General features: G+C 44.3%; 1 protein-coding gene across 7 annotated transcripts in view; it reads right to left on the bottom strand.

The window, feature by feature from the left end:
* LOC126271264 (paxillin-like) overlaps positions 1-27,806 on the bottom strand; it is a 447,630-nt gene that overhangs the window by 183,017 nt on the left and 236,807 nt on the right. Inside the window, exon 1 of one of the 7 annotated variants that reach the window (XM_049974137.1) lies at positions 981-1,093. The exons of the other annotated variants lie outside the window; for them this stretch is intronic. Coding sequence (XP_049830094.1) covers positions 981-1,074 — 94 coding nt within the window. The 5' untranslated portion in view covers positions 1,075-1,093. Of the gene's footprint in view, positions 1-980; positions 1,094-27,806 lie in introns of those variants that run through there. 7 annotated transcript variants of the gene reach the window in all.

A 27,806-nucleotide genomic window follows, 5' to 3' on the forward strand; every position in this document is an offset into this window, starting at 1 on the left:
ACTAGCACTCCTGAAAGAAAGGATATTGCGGAGACATGGCTTAGCCACAACCTGGCAGATATTTCCAGAATGAGATTTTCACCCTGCAGTGTGGGCTGATCTGAAACTTCGTGGCAGATTAAAGCTGTGTGCCGGACCGAGACTCGAACTCCGGACCTTTGCCTTTCGCGGGCAAGTGCTCCGCTGCAGAGTGAAAATCTCATTCTGGAAACATCCCCCAGGCTGTGGCTAAGCCATGTCTCTGGAATATCGTTTCTTTCAGGAGTGCTAGTTCTGGAAGGTTCGCAGGAGAGCTTCTGTAAAGTTTGGAAGGTAGGAGACGAGGTACTGGCAGAAGTAAAGGTGTGAGGACGGGGGGTGAGTCGTGCTTGGGTAGCTCAGATGGTAGAGCACTTTCCCGCAAAAGGCAAAAGTCCCGAGTTCGAGTCTCGGTCCGGCACACAGTTTTAATCTGCCAGAAGTTACATGTTGAAAAATGTTCAAGCTGTGAACTGATGTAAACCATTGTAGAAATAAACAAAATAGCTGTGAACACTATGGAACTTAACTTCTGAGGACATCAGTGCCCTAGAAGTTAGAACTACTTAAACGTAACTAACCTAAGGACATCATACACATGCATGCCCGAGGCAGGATGCGAACCTGTGGTCGCGCGGTTCCAGACTGTAGCGCCTAGAACCGCTCGGCCACCCCGGCCGGCTATAAATAAATAGGTCTATGTACTTATAAAAAAGTAGGTGACCTCACTTTCGGGATTACTCTCGTAATCAGGCTTGTGAAATCGAATGAGTCATTTTCGGAAACGCTGCCTATTAGTAGTCGGAAGTGTTGTTACATTTGCTGGGGGCGAGGAGAGAGACACACTTTTCAGCTGATGCACAGTCCGGAGACAACGGTGCGTGCAGTGAATATCTAAACGCACAGAAGCGAGAGCAGCACACGGGCCAGAGAGAGAGGAAGAGAACACTGGAGAGACACACCGAGGCTGAGCATGTCGTCGACGGAGACGAGGTGCACCTCGGAGTCGAAGGAGTCGCACGTGTCCAGCTGGTCGTGGTGTGGCTGCACCTCCATGGCGGGCGGCGGGCGGCGGCGGACTGCCGGCTGGCGGCGGCTCGGCGGGCAGCGCGGCGCGGCGCGGCGGGGCAGCGCCGGGGACGCCGCGCCTCCACCGGGCCGGCCTGGGGAGGAGCAGCACCGGACCCGGCCGCAGCAGATAACGGCGTCGCGCTTCCGCGTCCCACGGAATGCGACGCGCCGCGCCGCGCCGCGCCGTGGACGCTGTTCTTACAGGCGCGCACCACACTCGGTGCTCCCACATTTAGCCGGTTACTGTTCTGCACGAAACGGTAGCTTCCTTCTCGTGTTCTTCGCTCCCAGTCTCACAGGGGGACAGTACCAACTTCCATTCGCCGATTTCACTCTTATTGCGTGTGTAGGGCACCACTAGGACCTCAATATGTCTAGACAGGAAGACGCAAAACCGGACATAAAATCCCGCCTGTTGCCTGATATCATTGTTATGTTAATAATTGGCAACCAATGCTGTACAATCGCAGTAAAGTCACGAGATGTTCACTTGACTCTTTCATTAGAACATGTTACGCGTTTCGGGATTACACCCATCTTCAGACAACACGAACTTTAACTTCTTCCTAACCAACTAGGCATAAAGCCTTGACAACTCAAAGAGTGTGTCCAATGACATACCACTATAACTGCGACACAAGCTCTCCTTAAAAACTGCTTGTGTCGCAGATATTGTGGTATGTTACTGGACACACTCTTTCAGTTGTCAAGGCTGTAAATGGCTCTGAGCACTATCGGACTTAACAGCTATGGTCATCAGTCCCCTAGAACTTCTTAAACCTAACTAACCTAAGGACATCACACAACACCCAGTCATCACGAGGCAGAGAACATCCCTGACCCCGCCGGGAATCGAATCCGGGAACCCGGGCGCAGGAAGCGACAACGCTACCGCACCACCTGCGGACGTCAAGGCTGTACGCCTAGCTGGTTAGGAAGGAGTTGAAGCTTGTCTTGTCTGAAGATGGGTGTAATCCCGAAACGCGTAACATGTTCTAATAAAAGAGTCAACTGAACATCTCATAACTTTACTGCGATTGTACTGCATTGGTTGCCAATTATTAACTTACGCTTTACAGTTTGCACAGTCCCTAGTGTCCACAGAGTCAGCAGCCGAGCGAGTAAGCGCTTAATTTCACAAGTGCGAGGTCTCCCACCAATATTCGGCGCTACGCTTTGATATTGTGTGGCGACGGAGAACCGTTCATCATTGTAAAGCAAGTCTGTTCTGCAATAGACGCATTCAAAAAATCTATCGACACGCAAAAATTCATTGCATCAGCAGTATGTCGTGATAATTATTCTTTTTCATGTTCCTACGGTCAGTATCATCCACATCCGTGCAGTGCTGCGTAGGTTACATGTTATAATTGTCACAAATTTAGATACAATAATATAAACAAAATCACTACACTGATTTTATCGAAAGTTCTCGTGTATACTATCTTCATTTCCAATTTCTTTAAGAAAAAATTTTAACTTATTTTTTCATGTTAAAGATTAGGAAAGTGGTAAATGATTTATTAAATATTTATACAATGAAGCCCCAAAGAAACTGGTATAGGCATGCGTATTCAGTTACAGAGATATGTAAATAAGCAGAATACGGCGCTGCGGTCAGTAGCACCTTTATAGGACAACAAGTATCTGCGGCAGTTGGCGGGCCGTTGTGGCCGAGCGCTTCTACGCGCTTCAGTCCGGAAGCGCGCGACCGCTACGGTAGCAGGTTCGAATCCTGCCTCGGGCATGGATGTGTGTGATGTCCTTAGGTTAGTTAGGTTTATGTAGTTCTAAGTTCTAGGGGACTGATGACCTCAGTAGTTAAGTCCCATAGTGCTTAGAGCCATTTGAGCCATTCTTCAGTGTATTTTGCACGGCCATAATAGACCTGTTGTTGGAATTACATTAAAAAAGAAAAGAAAACCATCAGCGAGATTCGATCCAGAAACCTCGCGCTTATGAAACTAAGTGGTTGCTCGCTCAGCTGCTGACTGTGTGAACACTAGCGGCGCTACAAAGCAAACAGCTCAAGCACGGCCCATAACTTTCAAACTTGGTTTTCTCAAAACTATTTCTTTACACAAGTTGAAGTCCTAGTCCTGTCCTACACACACTGTCAATATGAATCAAATCGGCGAGGGGAAGTTCGTACGATCCCCTAAGCCCAGTTCCATCCAAAATGGAACGCGAACAAATGCTACCAAGGCTTTTAGACTGTCGTCGCTTAAAAATACTGATACGAGTAAAGAAAGAGAACATCCAGATGGTGAGAGGCGTGAATGCAGATATTTAACCACCCTGAAAATATTTTCTAGTTCGTTCGAATGAACATATCAACATTTCATGAACTACACAGGCGACTGAAGGATTAGATACTGCGTAACAATATGTCCTTCAGGGAATCTATTCATCTCTACAAACGTAGGTTATCGACACAAGCTAAATGAAATAAAAATACTATTACAGCGTATGGCAAGGTCTTAATAATTTGTACTCAGCTTATCATAATTCGGTAGGTAACTCGGGGATAAAGAAAAGCCGGGCGCGTTGGTCTCGCGGTTCTAGGCGCGCAGTCCGGAACCGCGCGACTGCTACGGTCGCAGGTTCGAATCCTGCCTCGGGCATGGATGTGTGTGATGTCCTTAGGTTAGTTAGGTTTAAGTAGTTCTAAGTTCTAGGGGACTGATGACCACAGCTGTTAAGTCCCATAGTGCTCAGAGCCATTTGAACCATTTTTTTGATAAAGAAAATTATTATTCGCAGTGTAAGTGCTGCACGACTATGGACCTGAGACAAAGAAAATGAGTGACTGCATAATTTTCACAGTTGACGAAGGTGGAATGAAGACACTGGGTAGCGTAAGTATTGATTGCATTAAAGGCAGCAAAGCTGTCGGATGTGGTTCCTTGCTCGAGGCGTTAGAGAAGATTCAGTTAGTGTCCAGAAACTGACTATAGCGTTGCAATCACTCAGAACTGTTGGAAACAAAATCAATGTCAACAGTTATACCAGTATTACTGATAACGTCAACAGTAGAGCTATGTCGCGAACGCTGCTTTGCATTTAGGACAGTTTGTATCCATGAAGAAGGAGAAGGAAATACAGAATATCAGAGTGTTGTAATGGGCATGATTCGGTGATACTTGGGGGGGGGGGGGGGGGAGGTTATCTGTGGGTAATGGCGGTGGCGGTGGCAGAGTGGGAAAGAGGGGTCGGTTCGAGGAGAAGGAGGCGGAGAGGAACTAACAGAAGTTGTTGAAATGGGGAAGCTGTTGGTATTAGTCAACTGATAAGAACAATGGTTTTCATACATACTGAATACAGTGTCCGTAACAACGGCTGTGTTACGAGAAAAGGTGGTGGTTAGATGCTGACATAGTATTTGGTAACAACAGACCCGGAAGCGCTTGCCAAGCTAGTAGTCTTTTTAGCAACATTAGTAATGGAAACAAATAAAGACATCATGTACATGAGTATTTAGGAAGCCGTGAAGACGACTGCTCGAATACGATTATATTAGAAGTGTTGGTACCAAATTATTAGTGGAGAACTGTAAATGTCGCACGAAATAGCCAATAATTAACATTGTCGGTGCATGAACAGACACCCCTAATAGCAGGAAAGATGGTGGGGAAAAGAGCGTATGCAGTGTTGATGATATATCCGTGCTGAAGGCGAAGCCGCAGTGTAAACAGGTTACTGAAACAGAGGTGCAAGTCACCTACCTAGATTTCTAAACTCAAATCTTCTGGACTGTTTGGCCGCCTCATGTTCCTCTTCAGATATCTTCGCTACAACCAACGTTGCGACCTATCTGCTGCCGTCCCAGTATCATCGTCATCTAACAAATTCAACCTTTACACAAGTATATCTACAGAACGAGGGTAAAGATAAATTGTTTTATACTTATAATCACTTCTAGAATAAGAAAACTTAGCCGCTCCCTTATGTTCTATGTTATTTTTGTCACAAAATCAAGTTCCCGTAGAAAAGAGTTACAAAATACAGTTACTTTCGTCAACCGCCTATTTTACCGTCAAAAACTGTTTGAAAGAATAACACCAATTTTAGTGTTACCAGTATCTACTTAGTGATGACATGCAAACGTTTATTCAGTAAACAAAAGCTACCATCGGTATCAGATAAAGTATGGCTCTGTAAGGCAAAACAAGTTTCTCATGATTTACAGGACCCAAATGACACTGATTTCCAGTCGACCCTAAAATTGACTCCAACAAAATTGTGGAAAGATTCTATCTACACCGTCTCTCCCAACAAGCCAGACCAAACAGCGACATTTTTCCATTTCTAATTCTACGAACTGTGACTGTTCGACGTGTACCCATAATAAAGCCACAGCATGACTGGTCGCGTCTCAGGAGAAAAGTGTGGACTGTTTACAACAACACCACTTCGAAAGTGTCCATGTTTCGTAAGACGACAGAAAGACGCTTTTAAGAATGCGGAGGGGTCCAAAAAACGTATCCACTGTTTAGAAGTCCATAACTGGCAAATTAATTGACGAAGTTGTGTCATTTTTGGTGAGACAGTAGCTTGAAGTCCAGCTTAAAGATATCACTGTAGGTGTTTGAAATGGTCACCATTAACACCCACACGCAAACGATGCCGCCGAACTGCAGCACGAAGTACTGACTGCAACGTGTTCAGTTGGATATTTGCACATGAATGTTCGATGGATTCTCGAAGTTCATCCAATGTGCGTGGCTTTTGTCGATAAACGACGTCCTTCAGTGTCCCCCACAGGTGAAAGTCCAGAGGAGTTAGGTCTGGGGAACGTGATGGATCCTCCACAGCACCTTTACGGCCTAGCCATCTTCACCGGCTCAGTTACCGGTGAGGTGTATCTTCAGAAACTTCAGACATCCATTTTACCTGCCATCCGAAACTTGTATGGAGACGGAAGAGTTTATTTTCAATAATATGGTGCCCCAGCCCACTACCAAAATCTTGTTAGGGAGTACTCAACGAAAATCTACCAGGAAGTTGGATAGAACGCAGACATGTCTGTGGAGTATCCACCACGTTCCCCAGACCTAACTCCTCTGGACTTTTACCTGTGGTAAACACTGAAGGACGTCGTTTATCCACAAAAGCCATGCACATTGGATGAACTTTGAGAATCCATCGTACATTCATGTGCAAATATCCAACTGAACACGTTGCAGTCAGTAGTTCGTGCTGCAGTTCGGCATCGTTTGTGTATGGATGTTAATGATGACCATTTACAACACCTACAGTGATATTTTTAAGCTGGACTTTAAGCTACAGTCTCACCAAAAATGAGACAACTCCGTCATTTAGTTTGCAAGTTATGGACTTTTAAATAGTTGATACATTTTTTGGACCCCTCTGTAGATTAACAAGAAGTAATTATGATACGCTATTAAGGGAGACAGATCGTATTATTGCATTATTAAGTGCTATGACTGCTCAACACGCCACGTCTCACCAACGCAAAGAAGCCCCCGCCTCGTCCACACACACACACACACACACACACACACACACACACACACACACACACACAAAACAATGGCTTTAATGTTTCGGGAAGTGATAATGTATAACGAACCAGCTGAAGAAATTTTGCCTAGTACCATACGTACAGCCCCGTACTCTCCTTGTAGTCATCTACGCGAACCAAAGGGAAGTACGGACAAAACAGTCACGTCTCCTCCTCTCATCTCTCCTCCCCGCGCGGTGCTCCACATCAGTTTACAAACAACGAAAGTAAACAAGGACGCCGTATCACGGAGTGCTTTATCTGTTGAGGCAAGCTTACGCTAAGTGCCTGAATTCCCCGAATACCAACCACCCCTTGTCTTGTCCGGGCGCTGTTCGCGGCGAGCGTTTGAAGATTCCGTAGCAGCGTATAAGAGAATTTTCCAGGACAGAGAACGCTCCCTTCGTCGCTGAATCAATCCTAGGAACGCTGCGTTACTGTGTTTTTTGTGCTTATAATCACCATAAACGTTTCAGTCGATACAACACTAGTAACAGCTATGATGCAAAACTGTGACATTCAGATATGATTAGTTCGCATGAAGAGTGCGTTGATTTTGAGAAAACAAACAAAATGATGTAGGAAAGGAGGAATGTAATTCTGTAAATAGATCTCTTACAGTTGCAATGTGGTTGGCGCGGCTGCTTCGCGTGTCTACCTCAACGAACCACGCATCACTATTTTGTATTCGTCTCTATGACAATGCCTCCTCATACTTGTCGCAGGTCTACAAACTACTGTTTTTCGCCGACTCTGAGCGACAGCTGTCTTATTAACATCATTTCCTACGTCTGGACATACCTTAGTCGACGCCCTTCGTTGGTTTCTCATAACAACTGAGGGGGAAATGTAAAACCAGTACACCTGTAACCGACGAGCAATGTAACAGGAAGAAAGACTAGCATTTTCTCTATGGTTAATATCAGCTGGAGACATTTATGTTAAAAATGTTTTGTATTTGAATAGCTGCTGTATTCCAGATAGTTCCTGATGTCTTGAGTGACATGAAAAGAATTTCTATGATTTTATTAAAGCACATGCACGGAGGATAATGACAATAAATATGATTAGTGAAATAAATATGATTATTGAAATGTGAATAAGCGTACAACCTGTCACATATGTTCTTGATAAGTTCTGATATAAAGTTTGTTAGATGGCAGATTTTTATTTATTCAGCTATTATATCAAAAACCTCTAAAATAGCAGCAATACATGAGCCATGTGTTTAGAGATACAACGAATATCAGCAACGCAGTTGGTCATGTCTTTCACATATTTTTAATTTTGATCAGCATAATAGACACATATTCGTACTTTTTACATTCAAGTAAATTTAAAGCGTTGTTACGTTTTAACAGAAATAAATGCAAAGCTTGTGCTTATTCACTTCGTTCCTGCTTGATAGATGCTTCTAATGAATTTATCGTCTTTCTCGTGTCTGAAGGTGAACCACTGAGTGCTTCGGAAGTTTTTCGCCAATCGTATTTCTTTTTGTTCGGCATTTAAGTTGTGCATTTTACAAGTACCTATAACATCTATATTCTGCTATCAGAAACATTACATTCTCTTCATACCACTTCATCGTTCACGCAAATCGTGCAAACGACGACAGCTTACCCCCAAGAAATACAAAGCCGAAAAGATGCTAACTTCCTTCATGATGGTTCGCTGAAAGACGAACAACCAGAGCCGGCCGATGTAGACGAGTGGTTCTAGGTGCTTCAGTCTGGAACCGCGCGACCGCTACGGTCGCAGGTTCGACTGCTGCCTCGGGTGTGGATGTGTGTGATGTCCTTAGGTTAGCTAGGTTTAAGTAGTTCTAAGTTCTAGGGGACTGATGACTACAGATGTTAAGTCCCATAGTGCTCCGAGTCATTTGAACGAACAACCAGAGGAACACGAACGAGCACCGGCGAATGCGAACCGAACACAACCGAAAGCTCCTCGCTCTCGGCCGTAGTTTACATCAGAGCGAATTCTCGTTCGCTCATACCAGTTCGTTTCTGTTCGCTCCGATGTGAAGCATGCTAGACAGAAAGTGTTATAATAAGCCTCGATGCAGCTAGCGCGATTATGATGGTTTAAGTGGGTTATTATTATTACTGAAATACAGTTGCTTATTGTACGTAAGAAAGTTATGCAATAGGTTGGCTGTGGCAAATGGTGATGACATTGGAGCGCGAATACAAATGAATTTCATAACAATTAACACGTAACAGCGAAATCTGACTTCAAGGTCAAGAACCTTGCAAAGAATTAATGTAACAGTAAAACGCAACTGTGATAACATGGAAATCGTTTACCACGGTATGTGATAATTTCTTGTTAAACCTTATGCGACTGAACAATCTAACAATGGTCATTCTGGCGTAGTCGATTACGTGACCCACAACAACGCTCACAGCAAGTACGATGTCGTAACTGCTAACTCAATTTAGGCCACTTGTCACCAGTAGGTTGGCTGTTAGGATACTGAATTAAAAATTATAACTTTATGTACACTAGCGCCTGCTTCAGGTAACAGAGGAAAAAAGTGTTCTCTGTTGCTATCTCCTTTTGATAATTGGTGCCTAAGAACAACCGCCCAAGCACTCAGCATACATAACAGTAACAACAGCTGAGATACCTCGTAAATCTATTACCAAGAAGAGATTTCAAAGTGCATGGATTTCTCTAATCTGTAAATACCTTTGCTCCTACTATGTAGTTATACATGCAGCAACATTATCTGTACCACTTTATATCTTTCTTATGAAACCGTTTTTGCTTCTGCTGCAAAATCTAGCAAAATGGCTGTTACGAGGTTTTTACTGCCTAGCATCAATATACAACAACTATAATTTTGTATTTTCATTGCAAATGTACGGCTCTTTTTACAGACCAGCCTCGAATCAATTAGAAAGCTTAATTCGAAAAACGCGCTATATTTTATCATTTATCTACCACTCCGAAGGCGAGAAGATCCATTTAATCTTTGCTGGCATGGACGCAACTTTTGTAATAAACTTCTACGCATTGCTTCAGTCAACCAGCGCAACTGCGAGGTCCCGTGCACGTCTCTGACGACTCGCACAAAGCGCATTGCTTAATTACGCTGCGTCTTGGTTATTACGTCACGCACAAGGCCACTGACGTCGGTTCAACAGGTTCGTATACGGCAAGGGGTCGTCTGTAGCATCAGACAGCCTAACTTCAGAATATGTTCTGCAGACGCAAGAGGCTTTCCTGCCGTTGATAATTGCAAATAAGAGCAACGTACGGCTAAAAGAAGCAGGAAAATAGGAAAACTGTGTTAATTTACAGTCTGTTAAGTGCGATCGTGGTCGGGTAAATGGGTTGAAATATTTATTTGACAGTAAACTAAAATCTATACATACATCATACATGAACAAAAGAAAAACGCAATTACAATTAATAATACGTCCAGTCAGCCGCAGCACCGATAATTGCTTGGCAGCGCCCGAACCAAGCTCTCCGCGTATTCACGTGGAAGTCGAGTCGAATTGCCGTTGACAGCTCTTTCAAAACGAATTGTGCTTGTGCCTGACGCCCCGGAAAAAGGTCCATAATCATTTTTTCCACTTTTGGAGTCACTTAACCGACTGAGCCACGTTCTTCAAAATCATTCAAGTTTTTGACCAATTTATACCATGTTACCCACTTCTGTACAAATGACTTTGATTTCCCCATAAAAATGGCGTCTCTTCTCGTGTATCTCAGACGAGAAATCAAAGTAAACTATTGCTTTATGGACACTGCATGTAGGACAAAGGTTCCCCATATTGGGCTGTGAAAGAACTAAGGCGATATCTTTTACCGTCTGTGTGTAATGCCGACCAAGCTCTTACTAAACAGACTGTGCAAGGTAATGGCTACTAGCATGTGGTGTCGGTGGTGGTGGTGGTGGTGGTGGTGGTGGTGGTGGTGGTGGTGGCGGCGGTAGCTGTAATAGTTTTATTTACCACTAGACAGCTATTACAAGGATACTGGACATGTGTTGATGTTACCATTTAGAACGTAAATAAAGAAATTCAAATATATAAAAAATTGCAGTCTTACAGGTTTAGAATGACAAGGATGAGACAGGTAGTCGGCTGTGGCCTTCTAGTAGGAACCACCACGGCATTTGTCTGTAATAATTGAGGGAAACAACGGAAAGCTTAAATTAGGATGGCTGGATGAAGACTGGAGCGTTCGCCATCCCGAATACAGAGCCACTCTGTTTAAAACAGTGCTACCTCATTCGGCCTAGTGCGCAATATTCCTTCACAAATAAATTATTTAATGATGATAAAAGGCTAAATGCTACATTGTTCATTCATCTCATTTCCAGTCACTGCACGCACTCCATACAGTTTACTTCACAACATTATACAAACTATCAGCTGACGTCTCTTCCATTTTGTGCCTTGCCATTTGCTAGCTTGAAAAACTGAGTCAGCATCCCTTTATAACGGGAGAAATATTGAGCTCAGAAAGAGGATAATGTATTAATTTTATATGTTGCATGACTTTTGAGAGTAAGTTTTTGCAGAAAAGGAAACAAAAGAAAGAAAGAAATATGGTGTGAAAGTGTTATGTGGGATGCTGGATGTTTTACTATCATTATTATTTGTGTTACATTTTTCATCAGATCCCTATTTTGCAGCTATTTAGCACGGTAAGTAACGTCACGAGACATGAATCGCGTAAATTAGCTCTCTTACATTACATTGAAGTTACTAATGTGGATAAAACCAAATTGCGTAACCAATCAGCGCAGGCAACGAAATAACACAATAATCGTGTGTGAATACCGTGGCTTACAAAAATTCATCCGGCAATGAACAACTGTATCACCGTAAAGAGAAGGCTTCTTGTAAAGTGAGTCATAAGATACATGTTTGCGTGACAATGTGTAATTGAATACAGCTAGTAACGCAGCCAGCATTCGCCAACTCTGGTATGACTTGAAATTAACACACACGGTGTATGGTCAACACCTTTAAATACCATGAACGTCGACGAGGTCAAAGCACAGGAGCGTATTGTTTTGATTTCAGGACATTTTGTCAGCCTACTTTAATATGCTTTGCGTGTTGGTACGGTGACAAAAACCGCATATGGGACGGACTTTATTCTTTGTAGGCATGAACCCTCAGATTTGTGATTGTATAATATTACGCCAGTCAGCGGCAATATCTTTCCACAATGCTGTGTGTGTAACGATATGCGGACAAATGGAATCGCTTATCAATATTTTTCTATGATCGTGCTTGATAATGCCCAAGGGAGGACTATACGACTTTAACTAGTTCCCGATTAAATAATATTTTTACACAATTAAAAATAGTCTCACGAGGGAAAAGGACTTCATTCAAGACACTTTATGCTGTTGCAGACCAATGCATACGACGGACTATTCAAGGTAATTGTTACCACAGTATTCGTGACCTTCGAACGATACCATATAACTGAACATACTTGTGTAATATATTTTAGTCTTTGAGGTCATTACAAGTGCAGAAGAAAACAAAGTAGCATCACCCTCTTTTAACTGCTCGGTATAAGTGCTTATTGTGTACACCACTTCGCTGATATAGTAGTCGACACGATAAAAATGGACTTTTACATATCATGGAAGTGACTCAAGTATAGCGAAAAAGAAAACAATCAAAAATATTTAGCTTTTGAACGAGGTTGCTAAATCTTTGGACAGGGTACCCCTGCCATACAACTGTTAATAAGATATGTCCTCTGGATTATATTTTTGTCTTAATGAGAAATTGCTTACATGGTTTTTACGGTCACCCAAATCCAAGAGGAGTCATCAAGCTCAGCACCGTATTCTGTTCCTTTCAATTCCATATTCATCAGTTGCAACAAACCGACAGATCACACGATAAGTAACAAGCTCTTGTTAGAGCCACGGAATATTCTCTTTGTTTGTTAGCATCAGACTTAGCAGTTAGAAAACGCACGTCTAACTTACAGTTTACATATGATTTTCATCTCACTAAATGGCAGTGCACAGATGTTACGTACGTGACGCTGATGAAGAATCAGTGCACCATACAAGGATGGCTTATTTATTCCTTCTCACACAGGTTAAGTGAAATATAATTAATGCTCCTGTCATGTGTTCGACACTATTGGCAAGGACACTGGAAACATATAAACGACTAACAGTACAAAATAAAGAAATAAATAGAAAAGAAGAGATCACATACAGAAACAGAACAGATCAGACACAGAGAAAACTGCAGGCAGAGAAAACTCTGTCGAACATCTGCAACGTCAAATGCAGGAATTCCGGTCCACGACCGCAGGATTAGCTAAAGCAGCCACAAATAGACATCTCGCTGCAAGTGTCTTCCGTCCTTTCGAGCGATTTTATTTTATTGAAGTCCGATGAACACAATACGCGCCACCGACACGACTAGTGATTACGTAAGCGGGGGAGCTGGGACTGCGCTGTCAGGCGCAGAGTTCCCAGTAGGGACAGACAGTTGGAAATTCCTGGTGAGAAAACTCATCGTGAGGTGAGCGTACCCCCTGACTCACCGTGTCAGCGCGTGTCCGCTTGTAATGGGGCGTCACCGCAACGTCACTTACGCTTCAAGAGGCTCTGGTGGCCGTGATCATTACCCTAATGACCGATTCTGATCTTCGTTGGCGTTGCGTTTATGATACTCGAAAAGTAAGGTGCAGTTAGTACCATAATTCAAGAGATTTCGTTACATATCAGATCAGCTTTCTATTTCTAAATCCTTCAGATTCTACACATACCACTACAATACCTAACGAAATGATGATCATTAATAATAATTAACCCTGTCGCAATATTGACTGTAAATTGTTTCCAAATCCTTCATACTCCTTTAAATATGTACCGCCTTGTGGTTGTCGTAATGCGACACAAAGTTGAATATTTTAGTTAGATAAGCTGTAATCAGCTGTCACGCATCTCACTTCTTTTCTACGAGCACGAGTCTCGTTACTTTATCACACCAGTGAGCACGGCAGCATAAAGTAGGTGATATAATCGCAATGTGTTCACAAAGAAACTCTGGATGGTACTGAATGAGATTTCCGCTCACTCAGCAAAAGGGAGGTTCGCGTTCAACGCCTTACACATCGAAGACGAACAAACGCTGAACAAGTGTGGAGGGATGGTTCAAATGGTGCAAATGGCTCTGAGCACTATGGGACTTAACTACTGTGGTCATCAGTCCCCTAGAATTTAGAACTACGTAAACCTAACTAACCTAAGGACATCAGTGGGTACCTCTTTAGTAGCGAGATAGAGAGAGAGGAGAGAGAGAGAGAGAGAGAGAGAGAGAGAGAAGAGAGAGAAGAGAGAGAAGAGAGAGAGAGAGAGAGAGAGAGAGAGGAGAAGAAGACAGAAAATTAGGTAAGTTACGTAGCGTCAACGAAAATAATCAATATTTATTAATTAAGGGCATTAACGGTATGACGGGTAACGAAGATTATATTTCCATAATAATGTTACACAACGATCACAACAGCAGACGTAACTCCGCTCGTTGCAGGACAGCAACCAATTGTAACACTGCGCAGCATCTTCAATGGAATGCGCTGTACTAGAGCTCGTGTGGATTCCAGCAACTCTCGCAGTGCTTGAGGTCATATACCGCAGACTTCCTGCTTTAATTGCCCCCCATGAAAAGGAAGTCGCAAACAGACAAGTGCAGGGATCGTGAATGCCGGGTCACATTCCCGCTGCAACACGTAATCCACCCTGGAAACACGCTGCTCGAATTCCTCGTTATTCTCTCGTTGTACACACAGTGCAGACGTCACCTAAGCGATTCGTGAATCGGAAACGTTACAGAATGGCCACATAGTGTATCTATCGATAACAGTGTGAGCAATATGAGACCAGGATCCCCAAGCAACTTCTAACACACCGTACGATACGTTAGGGACGCTATATTCTTCTTTTCTCATCAGTCTTCCGAATGGTTTGAAGTAGTCCTCCACGATCTCCTATTCACGCAGATCTCTTCATGTCAGAGCAGCATTTATACTCAATACCCTCAATTATACGTCGTACACATTCTAATCTCTGTCTTCCCATACAATGTTTTCCTTCTAGTGCTATTTCCTGGTCTCTTAAAACATGCCCTATCATCCTGTTACTGCTTTTTTTGACACACTTCTTTCGTCGTCCATTCCATTTCCTATCTGTCTTAGCTTAATGACTATGCACTGACATCTCTGATTCCCATCAGCCTAGAGTCTGCAACTGTGTCAATTAAGTGCGTCAACCGGAAATCTGCGTCTTTGGGCTTAATTACTTTCTCCATGACGTCCGTTTACTGTTGAACGATAGTCTATAGCCGGCCGAGGTGGCCGAGCGGTTCTAGGCGCTACAGTCTGGAACCGCGCGAACGCTACGGTCGCCGGTTCCAATTCTGCCTTGGGCATGGATGTGTGTGATGTCCTTAGGTTAGTTAGGTTTAAGTAGTTCTAAGTTCTAGGGGACTGATGACCTCAGATGGAAAGTCGCATAGTGCTCAGAGCCACTTGAACCATTGATGATAGTTTATAGTAGTGGCTCTAATCCTGGGTGTTATCGCGCTCTGGGGCGTGCCTTCACTGTTCGAGGCGGGGAAGGAAAAAAATGGGGCAGGAGAAGGCCGTTGTAAGGAATAGGACGCTGCAGTATGGGGGCGGAGGGGAGGGTAGCAAATGGGGGTAAAGGGGAACTCCAGGGCACAGTGTTCTACGTTTGCTTCGATATTGTTATTTTAGTTACTGACAGATACGTACGTGAATTTAATTTCCTACTCGGGGTGACACAATAGCTCTGGCAAAGAAACTCACCAAACCACCCATTTAGCAGCAGCGAAGCGTCAGTAATCAAACTGCTGAAGCTGAGCGTACTGTGTGGTTTGCTATGTCTACATTCAATAACGTCTCGTCAAGTGGCACAACCAGTGCGTTCTGTGTGAATATTTTCTCGAAGTGGCTGAGAAGAGAAGTCGGCTCCAGTACCCCAATAGGATAGAAAGGGTCTATTACTTTTGTGTTTTATTTCTGACAACAACATTTTCAAATCAAGATAGAAAACCTTCCATATTAAGTCATCACCTTAGAAAAACACCTTCTAACAAAGAGAGCAACTCAATTTTATTTTTCCAAGATTTGTTTTAAAAGTTTCAGATAAGCAACAGTGCAGCCAATTTTTCGGATAAAACAAATCTCAGCGCAGACAAATTCCTCTTTATTTTCTATATAGCCTCACTGTCAATAGCTAAACGTGAGAAATCAAACATTCTCGATGAAATGTATTCCTTTAACTACTGACACAGTTTCTGCAATAATGAGACGGCCTTTGATATCCTAGGAAAAGCTTCCGATGTTTTGAAATAAATAAAATCTGTAGAGTAAATTAACCAATCAGCAGCTATAGACGATACAGCACTGCTGCTAGAGGGTCATTATTAAAATTCTGGACGTGCACCATTCGAGTGACAGTGGTACACGAAGTACCCTCCACATACAGCGTAAGGTGGCTTGCGGAATACAGATGTAGATGTCATTCGCAGAATGAAGAGTTACCCGAGAAACCGTTGTAGGAAACCGGTCCTTCTCTCTCTCTCTCTCTCTTTTAATATCATTTCCCTTGAAAGCGTACTTGCATGTGTAACTGATGCAGGTGATCATCTACTGCAGCTCGATGCCGTAGATTAATAGCAATTATAAAATTATACCTGTCATTATGATGACTCTTTGCATTACTCGTAGACAGCTTCTAATGGCAAAAATTTTACGTAACACTGCTGGCCACCACCACAGAACAGTAAGGACACATTGAATCGAAAAATGGACGATAATGACGGACTAGAGTTCTAATATACAGTCTATCCCACCCGTTCAAATCTTGATGTCATCACTACTGCAGAAGCTGCATTTAATATGGTTGGAAGTGCCGACGCAACTGCAGCATCGTTCCGACGTACCCATTGGACGTGTGCAGCGGACGGGCATGTCGAAGAGCAGAACGTCGGGGATTACCCAGTTTTGCTTCTCCCTTTCACTCCACTCTCCACACAGTCTCGATTTCGCATCGATGGAGGATGGATAGGGATGGATGGGGGGGGGGGGGGGGGGGGTGAGCGGTGTCTCGTTCAGGGCTCACTTCATCCACCAGAAAGTTTTTTGCTGTGCTTGGCATTATTTTCCTCTTTCCACAATGCCGAGCTGGAAAGCGAATTGTGTCAATGCAGCTGAGACACTTTCCCCTTTCTTTAAAAAAAAATCTGCTGCGACGTCATGATGGGTATTCGGCCATCGTTTCATAGCTACTAAGACTATGGACTGCTGGACACAACACAGCGTGAATTGACATGTCTGTCATGAGTTCTCTGCAAAAATTTCTGCTGCAAAACATGAATATTCACTACAAAGTATTGAGTACCTCAAAATATTTTCCACCTTACTAATGAAGAACGCTTCTTTCGTAGGCGTAGGGCAAAAAACTAGATTCTAAGAATTTATACGGCCGAAAATTTTATCTGAACCATGAAAGAATGTTGTGTACTTGGAAGAGGTCTGGAACACTGAGAGGTTTCAAGTTGATTATATAATGGCAACACAAAGATTTCGGAACCAGGTTCACGGTACTGAAACTGAAGCATAAAGCTAAAGACACAGCAAAAAGGTGGGAAATTAAGCAGATGGGACCTGGATAATATGAAAGGACCAGAGGTTTCTGAGAGTTTCGGAGGGAGTAGTACGCAACGGTTGTCGGTAACGTAGGGGGGGGGGGGGGAGGAGGAGGGGGGGAGTGATATAGTAGAAGACGAATGGGTAGCTATGAGAGATGAAATAGTGAAGGCAACACAGGATCAAATAGGTAAAAAGGCAAGGCCTAGTAGAATCCTTCGATATCACAGTAGATACAAAATTTCACTGTTAAGAGAAGAAAATACAAAAATACAGCACATGATGCCGGTGAAAGGGAATACAGGCGTCTAAAAAATACAGACGTCTAAAAAATAAGACTAACATGAAGTGCAAAACGACTAAACACGAATAGCTACAGATCAAATGTAAGGATATAGGTGGTGCACGAGCCGCCCGGAGTAGCCGCGCGGTCTCAGACGCCTTGACACGGTTCGCGTGACTCTAATCGTCGGAGGTTCGAGTGCTCCCTCGGGCATGGGTGTGTGTGTTCTCCTCAGCGTAAGTTAGTTTAAGTTCGATTAAGTAGTGTGTAACCCTAGGGACCGATCACCTCAGCAACTGGGTCCCATAGAACTTACCACAAAATTCCCGATGCAGGATTTTCTCCACGAACTGACCTCTCGATAGCGTCCCATTACGGGTGATCAGTGCGGCTAAATCATTCGCTCGAATTGTCCAGAATGTTCTTAAGGCCAATCGCGAACAATTGTGGCCTGATGACATGGCGCATTGCCATATATAAAAATTCTATCGCTGTTTAGGAAGGCCATGAATGGCTGCAAATGGTCTCCAAGTAGGTGCACATCACCATTTCCAGTAAATGATCGGTTCAGTTGGACGAGAGGACCCAGTCCAATCCAGACAAACACAGCCCAAAGCGTTGTGGAGCCAGTACGCCTAGCACAGTGCCATGTTGACGACTTGGGTCCGTGGCTTCTGGTGTCTGCACCACACTCGAACCCTACCATCAATTCTTCCCAACTGAATTCGGCACTCATCGGGCAAGGCCACGGTATTCTAGTAGTCTAGGGTATAATCCATATGGCCACGAGCACAGAAGAAGCTCAGCAGGCGATGTCGTGTTGTTAGCAAAGGCACTAGCGTCGGTCGTCTGCGTCATAGCCCATTAATGCCAAGTTTCGCCACGCTGTCCTAACTGATACGTTCGTCGTACGTTCCACATTAATTTCTGCGGCTATTTCACTCAATGTCACTTGTCTGTTAGCACTAGCAGCTCTACGCAAACGTTTCTGCTTTTTCTCGTTAAGTGAAGACTGTCGGTCACTACGTTGTCCGTGGTGACAGGTAATGCCTGAAATTTGGTATTCTCGACACACCCTTCACACTGTGGATCTCGGAATATTGAATTTCCCAACGTTTTCCGAAATGGAAAGTGTCATGCGTCTAGCTCCAACTACATTCCACATTCGAAGTCTGTTACTTCCTCCCTCCGGAGGTTCGAGTCCTCCTTCGGGCATGAGTGTATGTGTTGTTCTTAGCATAAGTTAGTTTAAGTAGTGTGTAAGACTATGGACCGACGATCTCAGCAGTTTGGTTCCTTAGGAATTCACACACATTTAAACATTTTTTTTCTGTTAATTCCCGTAGTGCGGCCATAATTACGTTGGAAACCTTTTCACATGAATCGCCGGAGAACAATTGACAGCTCCGCCAATGCACTGGCCTTTTATACCATCTGTACGCGATAGTGCTGCGATCTATATATGTGTATATCGGTATCCCATGACTTCTGTCGCCACAGCCTACGCAAGCAGGGGAAGGATAGATACGGCCTATAGCAAAGTTAAAGCGACGTTTGTAGAGAGAAAAAAAAGAGCAGTTACATTAATCTCAAGAGTTCAAATGGAAAACTAGTTAGAATCAGAAAAGGAAATATGAAAGGTAGCAGGAGTGTATAGAACGTCTATACAAGGGAAACCAACTTTAAGACAATATTATGGAATGAGACGAGGATGTAGATGACGATGATGATGATGATGATGATGATGATGATGACGACGACGAGACAGGACGTATATGACAGAGCACTGAAAGACCCCTTGTGTAGACGATATTTTCTCAGAAGTATGTATATCCTTGGTAGAGCCAGCCATTACAAAACTGTTTCTCTTGGTGTGTCAGGTGTATAAGACAGGAGAAATACCCTCAGACTTCAATAACAAGGTAGTAATTCCAATTCTGAACAAAGAAGGTTGCTGACAAGTATGAATATCACCGAACTATCAGTTTCATATGTCATGGCTGCAAAATGCTAACATGGATTATTTACAAAAGAATGTAAAAACTGGTAGAAGCCGACGTGGGGGAAGATCAGTTTGGGTTCCGGAGACATCAAGGAATAAATGAGGCAACACTGATGTTACGACTTATTTTAGAATATAGGTAAAAGAAAGGCAGAAGTATGTTTACAGCCTTCATATATTTGGAGAAAGCTTTTCATAAAGTCGACTGGAATCATGCTTTGAAAGTCTGAAGGCAGCAGGGGTAAAATACAGGGAGCGAAAGGTTATATATACAATTTGTAAAGAAACCAGACGAGAGTCATAAGGATAGGGGGTCATGAAAGGGAAGCAGTGCTCGAGAAGGGAATGAGATAGGGTCGTACACTGTTATCGATATCATTCGACCTGTACACTGAGCAAACAGTGAAGGAAACCAAAGAGAAATTTGAAGAAGAAATTAAAATTCAGCGAGAAGAAATAAAAACTTTGAGGTTTGCCGAGATATTGTAATTCTGCCAGAGATGGCAAATGACTTGTAATATCTGTTAAACGGAATTGACAATGTCTTGGAAGGAGGATTTAAGATGAACATCAGCAAAAGCAAAACAAGTTTAATGGAATGTAGTCGAATTAAATCAGGAGAGGCTGAGGGAATTAGAATACGAAATGAGCCACTAAGAGTGGCCTAGTAGATGAGTTTTGCTATTTGGGATACAAAAGTAGACTGGAAATGGCAAGAAAATCTTTTCTGAAGAAGCGGATTTTGTTAACGCTGATTATCAATTTAAGTGTTCGGAAAGTATTTGATTGGAATGTAGCCTTGAATGGAAGTGAAACGTGGGCGATAAGCAGTTCAAACACGAGGAGTATAGAAGCTTTTGAAATGTGGTGCTACGGAAGAATGCCGAAGATTAAGTGGGTAGGTCATGTAACTAATGAGGAATTACTGAATATAATTGGGACAAAATAACTTTGTGGCACAGCTTGACTAAAGGAAAGAATCGGTTGATAGTTCAAATGGCTCTAACCACTACGGGACTTAACATCTGAGGTCATCAGTCCCTAGACTTAGAACTACTTAAACCTAACTAACGTAAGGACATCACACACATCCATGCCCGAGGCGATTCCGGACTGAAGCGCCTAGAACCGCCCGGCTAGAACGGCCGGCTTCGGTTGATAGGACACATTCTGAGGCGTCAAGGGATCACCAAGTTACTACTGGAGGGAAATACTAGGGAATGTAGGAAGGATTGTAGAGGGAGATGAAGAGATGAATACAGTCATCGGGTTTAAAAGGATGTAGGTCGCAGTAGTTATTCGGAGGTGATGAAGCTTGCGCACGATAGAAAGCTAAGTCAATGAGTCTTCAGACTAAAGACAACAGCGACAACGACAACAACATGATATCGCTGACCTGTAAGAAATAATGTTATTGACATTCTGCAGAAGAGTATGCAGCAACGCTTACTAGTTTTATATAATAGTTCAGTAGATGAGAGCGGAGCGCTTCCTTTGGGAAGCCAGGACCTCTCACAGAAGCACACGAGGTCTCACTGCTGTACCGTCTGGGCGCTGGCAAGGCTACGTGCACTCTCGCATGCTCTCACTAAGGAATGACGTCACTCTCACAGCAACCGCAGAGACCTTTTTTCCCCTCCGACCGTCTTGTGAGGGATGGGTTTTGTTACCGTGGCATAGGCCACAGTCGTGCTAACGTACCCAGTATCACACGCCATATTCTTGTGGCAGGTCGGTAAGCTACACGACGACACAATTCACGATTTCTCTCATTTGTGAAGTCTCAGGAAAGGTCACCGACCATACAACCGACAGTTGTGGAATACACACAGCCTGGACATCGCAAATGCTGCGCTAATGACAGTAATGAAAGATCAAAGCTACATTAGTAAGTTTTTAAATCTACATCTGTACCCGGCAAGTCATAGTAAGATACTTGGCAGATGGAATATGAAGTATCAATATTTTGAGGATGGTGGGCCAGAAAAACGACAGTGGGGAAGGGTTCGTTTATGTTCCGATTCCTGCATTTTTTTCCGCCATGGTCATTGTGAAAAGTGTGAAGAATACTCAACACTTGGGTGGCTTACACATATTTTCTCATACTCAGGCTTCAACTATGAAGCGTTTGCTGATCGCGCGCCAGTACAAGTGTGGTCCACCGTAGTGGCGTGGCGGTTTACTTACGCATGAAGCCTATCTTGTAGCCGGCCATATACACACATTGTAGATGAGTTTTCGTGCTACGGGACAGGTCAAGTCTGTTGTGGATTGCTACTTCCTCTACGGATAATCGCGTTGCTGTTCCTGTCTAGCGAAAGGCTTAACTTCTAATGTACTCCCTTTCCTTGTTGTTTTGCTGTATTGCAATATGCCCTGGTTTCATTTTTGTGTTTGGTCTTAAAAACCAATTTTTTTCTCGCCAGGTGAAGCATATCTAACTCTCCGTCCGAACAGGCATCCTAAGGCCCAAAGGTACCGACCGACCGCCGTGTCATCTTCTGCTGGTAGATGTCACTGGATAAGGATATGGAGGGGCATGAGGTCAGCAAACAGCTCTCCCGGCCGCTGTCATTCGTGACTAGAGCCGCTACTTCGCAATCAAGTAGCTCCTCAGTTCTCCTTACAAGGGTACAGTGCACCCTTCTTGCTAACAACGCACGGAAGATTCGGATGGTGACCCATCGCAATGACCGAGCGAGGTGGCGCAGTGGTTAGACACTGGACTCGCATTCGGAAGGACGACGGTTCAATCCCGCGTCCGGCCATCCTGATTTAGGTTTTCCGTGATTTCCCTAAATCACTCTAGGCAAATGCCGGGATGGTTCCTCTGAAAGGGCACGGCCGACTTCCTTCCCCATCCTTCCCTAATCCGATGAGACCGATGACCACGCTGTCTGGTCTCCTTCCCCAAACCAACCAACCCATCGAAATGCTAGCTCAGCCCAACAGCGCTTCACTTCTGTGATCCGACAGAAACCGGTGTTAACACTACGGCAAGGCCGTTGGCAAAAGAAAAAGTACAATGATTAAATGAACGCAAATCCACCCCGTCTATTTCTAACACTGCATTTAAACAACCTCATCATTAACCACACACGTGTATCAACGTCTCGTATCTTAAATATGTGTTGATATGGGCGATACCTGTGGTTTTATTGCATGGCTTGATATCTTCCCTTTTTTGAGATCTTCCCTTTCAATACAGGAAACAACTGAAATCATTCTCCATGTATTTCTGTATTTTGTACTGCATTGTCAGGTGATCCCCCTGTGTACAGCCGTGCCAGTGATTTCTAGTGAAGTGCACCCATGGCAGTTGTCATTTGTGGACGTTATATGCATCTACGCACGTGCAATGCGACGTAATAATGTAGTGCAAGTTGCAACGATGGTCTGTTTGATTAAAAAAGGAGGGACTTTCGGCTGTGTTGCTGCAGATGCCAATCGTCTGAACATGTCATCAACACGTTGTGGTCACGCTACTGGAGGACGAGTCAGTAGAGAAGGTGAGTTGGACAAAGTCGCCAACGCATTACAACCCGTCATGAAGACCGATCTCAGAAGGGCCACTAAAGCCGCTGAGTCCGATGAGATTGTAATGAACAAATTAAGAAAAAGGACCGTGCGACCGGGGCGTCCTGTTCGAGGACACCAATTGACACGACAACGTCACGCAGCACATCTTCAGTTCTGTCGTTCCCATGTCAACTGGCAACTTCGTCCCTGGCGAAAAGTGTTATTCAAAGACGAGTCCATAAATCCTGTGGTACAAGGTGATGGCAGTACTCATATACGGAGACCCGTAGTGAGCGGCACCTGCCAAATGTTTCCAAGGAAATCGACGGATTTCCAAGGTTCTGTGATGTTATGGGGAGGCCTCAGTTCAAATGGTTCAAATGGCTCTGGGCGCTATGGGACTTAGCTGCTGAGGTCATCAGTCCCCTACAACTTAGAACTACTTAAACCTAACTAACCTAAGGACATCACAAACATCCATGCCCGAGGCAGGATTCGAACCTGCGACCGTAGCGGTTGCGCGGTTCCAGACTGTAGCGCCTAGAACCGCTCGGCCACTCCGGCCAGCGAGGCTTCTGTGTTGACAGCCATACGGGTCTTGCTGTCCATGATCGCCTTACCACCAGACAGTACATCGAACACACTCTGTCGACCAAGTGGTGGCTATTGCACACTGTGGTGGCCCTGAATTCCTCCTAATGCCAGGGCCCATGTGGTGAGCGTTAGCAGAGATGTTTCGCGAACCTTGACACTGATGTAATGGAATGGCAAGTGGCGAGTCGCGAACCCATCGTGCACATGTGGACATGATTGTCAGACGGGTTCGTGAACGTCCTGTTCCACCACATACTCTCCAAGAAGTCCCATGAGCTCGCATTGAAAAATATGAACGGATACCACAGGGTAACCTCTATAGGCTTATCTGGAGCATGCAACGTAGGTGACAGGCAGTGATAAACACCCACGGAGGGTATACACGTTGCTGAAGCTCTTAAAGTCCAATTAAAAGCACCCAGGATGATGGGATGAATGTTTGCGTCTTCGGTACCTGTCGAACATTTCAGTTCTTCTTATGAAAAAAATTAGCAAGCAGTAAAGGAAACAAAAGAAAGATTCGGAGTAGGAATTAAATCCATGGAGAAGAAATAAAAACTTTGAGGTTCGCCGATGACATCGGAAGAGCAGTTGAATGGAATGGACAGCGTCTTGAAAGGAGGATATAAGATGAACATCAACAAAAGCAAAACGAGGGTAATGGAATGTAGTCGGATTAAGTCAGGTGATGCTGAGGGAATTAGATTAGGAAATGAGACACTTAAAGTAGTAAAGGAGATTTGCTATTTGGGGAGCAAAATAACTGATGATGGTAGAAGTAGAGAGGATATAAAATGTAGACTGGCAATGGCAAGGAAAGCGTTTCTGAAGAAGAGAAATTTGTTAACATCGGGTATAGATTTAAGTGTCAGAAAGTCATTTCTGAAAGTATTTGTATTGAGTGTAGCCATGTATGGAAGTGAAACATGGACGATAAATAGTTTGGACAAGAAGAGAACAGAAGCTTTCGAAATGTGGTGCTACAGAAGAATGCTGAAGATTAGATGAGTAGATCACGTAACTAATGAGGAGGTATTGAATGGAATTGGAGAGAAGAGAAATTTGTGGCACAACTTGACTAGAAGAATGGATAGCGTGGAAGGACATATTCTGAGGCATCAAGGGATCACCAATTTAGTATTGGAGGGCAGCGTGGAGGGTAAAAATCGTAGAGGAGGAGCAAGAGATGAATACACTAAACAGATTCAGAAGGATGCAGGTTGCAGTAGGTACTGGGAGATGATGAAGCTTGCACAGTATAGAGTACCATGGAGAGCTGCATCAAACCAGTCTCTGGACTGAAGACCACAAGAACAAAAGAGGATGTAATGATGTTTCGTGTGTACTTAATTTGTGAAAGATAAGGACATAATTTGGCAACATACAGAGACCTCAATTACTGCTCAATGGAGTATGGCAGACGCCCAAATTCAGCAGTATATTTCAAGATGATCAGCGACCACGACACAGTGTACCATCCTGTCTAAACAGTCCAGCTTATTGCTTATACGCCATATATGACTAAATTCTTCGAAGGCACCGATATTGTTATAGACTGACACACAGTCTGTTCCACTGTAAAGTGCACATTCCGATTTTAGCTCTAGTTCAAGTGCCGAAAAGTCTGGAAGCATTCCAGAGTTGTCCCGGTAATCTCCGAGACGTTACGGAACACCCTTGACCGCGCGGCACACCTTCCGGAACGCAGACAGCGCAGTATTAGCACACAAACGGTCCGCCGCTGCGCTGCATAACCCTGCAATCCAGGTCGTGCGAATGGCGCGCGGGTCGCGGCTCCGTCCGCGCAGTTTCCGCCGCCTCGACGCCTCGCCTGTGCAAATAACTGCAGGCCTGCCGGGGCGTCGGTCGCGTCGCTCAGCGGACCCATCTCACACAAAAAGTGACGGCTGCCGGCGCGGCTCAGCGCGCGCTGAGCGACGCGTGACACACGCGATAACGGACTGCAGAGTGCCGCTAAACAGCGTCACTTCTAAAAATTGCACGAGCTCGCGTTGTCGGGATACCTTGCACTAATCTTCGTACATGCCAAATAAGGACGCTCTGAGTGTCGTTGTCTTCGTTTTTAATGACGGCCACATTTAACTACCCTGCAAGGGAACAGCGGCCTAAGTTGCTGAGTCCGTGGCACAGAGTGAGTCAAAAACAACTTCACAACTTTGGAATGATATAGAAATTTGTTCAGATAACGAGATAGATGTGTTATTATGTAGCAACCACCCTCAGGGTTCAAAAAAAAATGGCTCTGAGCACTATGGGACTCAACTGCTGTGGTCATCAGTCCCCTAGAACTTAGGACTACTTAAACCTAACTAACCTAAGGACATCACACACATCCATGCCCGAGGCAGGATTCGAACCTGCGACCGTAGCAGTCGCACGGTTCCGGACTGCGCGCCTAGAACCGCGAGACCACCGCGGCCGGCCCTCAGGGTTCACATAAAAGTGCCAAGTGTCATTTTTCTTCGATGTGGCTACCATTTGTGATGCGACAAACATGCCATAAATAATCTGTTTCTACCCACACTCGTTGCAGCAACTCGGGTACAATTTGTGAAACGGCACTGGCCGTGCGGTTCTAGGCGCTGCAGTCCGGAACCACGGGACTGCTACGGTCGCAGGCTCGAATCCTGCCTCGGACATGGATGTGTGTGATGTCCTTAGGTTAGTTAGGTTTAAGTTCTAGGGGACTGATGACCTAAGATGTTAAGTCCCATAGTGCTCAGAGCCATTTGAACCCTTTGAAACGGCGGCGCACATTCGATTTTTCAAAACGGTTTAAATGGCTCTGGGCGCTATGGGACTTACAAACTGATGTCATCAGTCCCCTAGAACTTAGAACCTGACTAACCTAAGGACTTAACACACATCCATGCCGGAGGCAGGATTCGAACCTGCGACCGTAGCAGTCTCGCGGTTCCGGACTGAAGCTCCTAGAACCGCTCGGCCACCGCAGCCGACTCGATTTTTCACGTCGGCTAAATTGTTGGCTATGGGAGGAACACACACACAGTCTTTAATAAAAGAAATACAGGGTTGTCAAGTCTGGGGATCGAGGTGGTCATGCGATTGGCCCTGACACTGTTCCTTATTTCTTAACTCGTAAGATTTGAGCATTCTGGCATTATCTGATTCACTAACTTTATAGAACGAATATCATCACAGCTGCCTCATCTGTAACACTATAGAAACGAGCTGGAAACCAGCTAAAAATTAACGAAATCATCGGGCTACATATCCATCGTCAGCAGTCGTGTAATTTATTTTTGAGCCCCGTTAGATTGCTTTGCAGGTGTTTTTGCAGATGCTACCTAAATTTTTAGCTAGTTTCCAGCACGTTCTCTTAGTGTTTATAAACAGGGTGGTAGGAAAGAGTCTGAAAAGCACGTGAAAGTGTTGCAGGTTAGGCTCTGTTGAGAAATAATTGTTAAGAAAATAATTCAATCTGCTCTGCCGTTTGCGAGTTCATTAGCAATGAAGTTATCCGATCAGGTCGTTACGCGCGCGGATTCAAGCTGTCCGCCATATACAATAAATTAGGATCAGTTGTTCCCTCATAGCGTAGACGAGAGTGCACGAGACTGCTCAGGCTTTGGATCGGCTTCGATCATTACGACCGTCACGTACCCAATTTTTGTATTGATTTTTCCGTTTTAGGAAACCAAACAAAGAAAATGTTTGGCGACACCGTCTCTGGCGGTCCGCTTGCATTTGGGGACTCGGCGGCCTGATTGACTAACTTCAGTGCTAGAACTCGTAAACGGCGCAGCATGTCGAATGTATTTCGTAACAATTATTTCTCAGCAAAACCTACCCTGAATACCTTTACCTATCGTATGATTACACCAATATATTGCTTCCAAAATCTCGCGGAAATACGTCGGAGGTAAAATGTGAGGAGTCTCACGCACAGACTTACAGACAATCGTTCTTCCCGCACACAACTCGCTGCTGGAACAGAAAAGGGAGAATGTGACAGTAATGCACAAACTACCCTCCGCCACACACTATAAGGAGGCTTGCGGACTATAGATGTAGATTTAGAAGAGAGGTACGTGCGACTGGCCTATCAGGCCATTACGATCACCGTCCATTCAAAC

The sequence above is a fragment of the Schistocerca gregaria genome, chromosome 1, assembly GCF_023897955.1.
Source record: "Schistocerca gregaria isolate iqSchGreg1 chromosome 1, iqSchGreg1.2, whole genome shotgun sequence".
In the NCBI taxonomy this organism is placed as follows: Eukaryota; Metazoa; Arthropoda; class Insecta; order Orthoptera; family Acrididae; genus Schistocerca; species Schistocerca gregaria.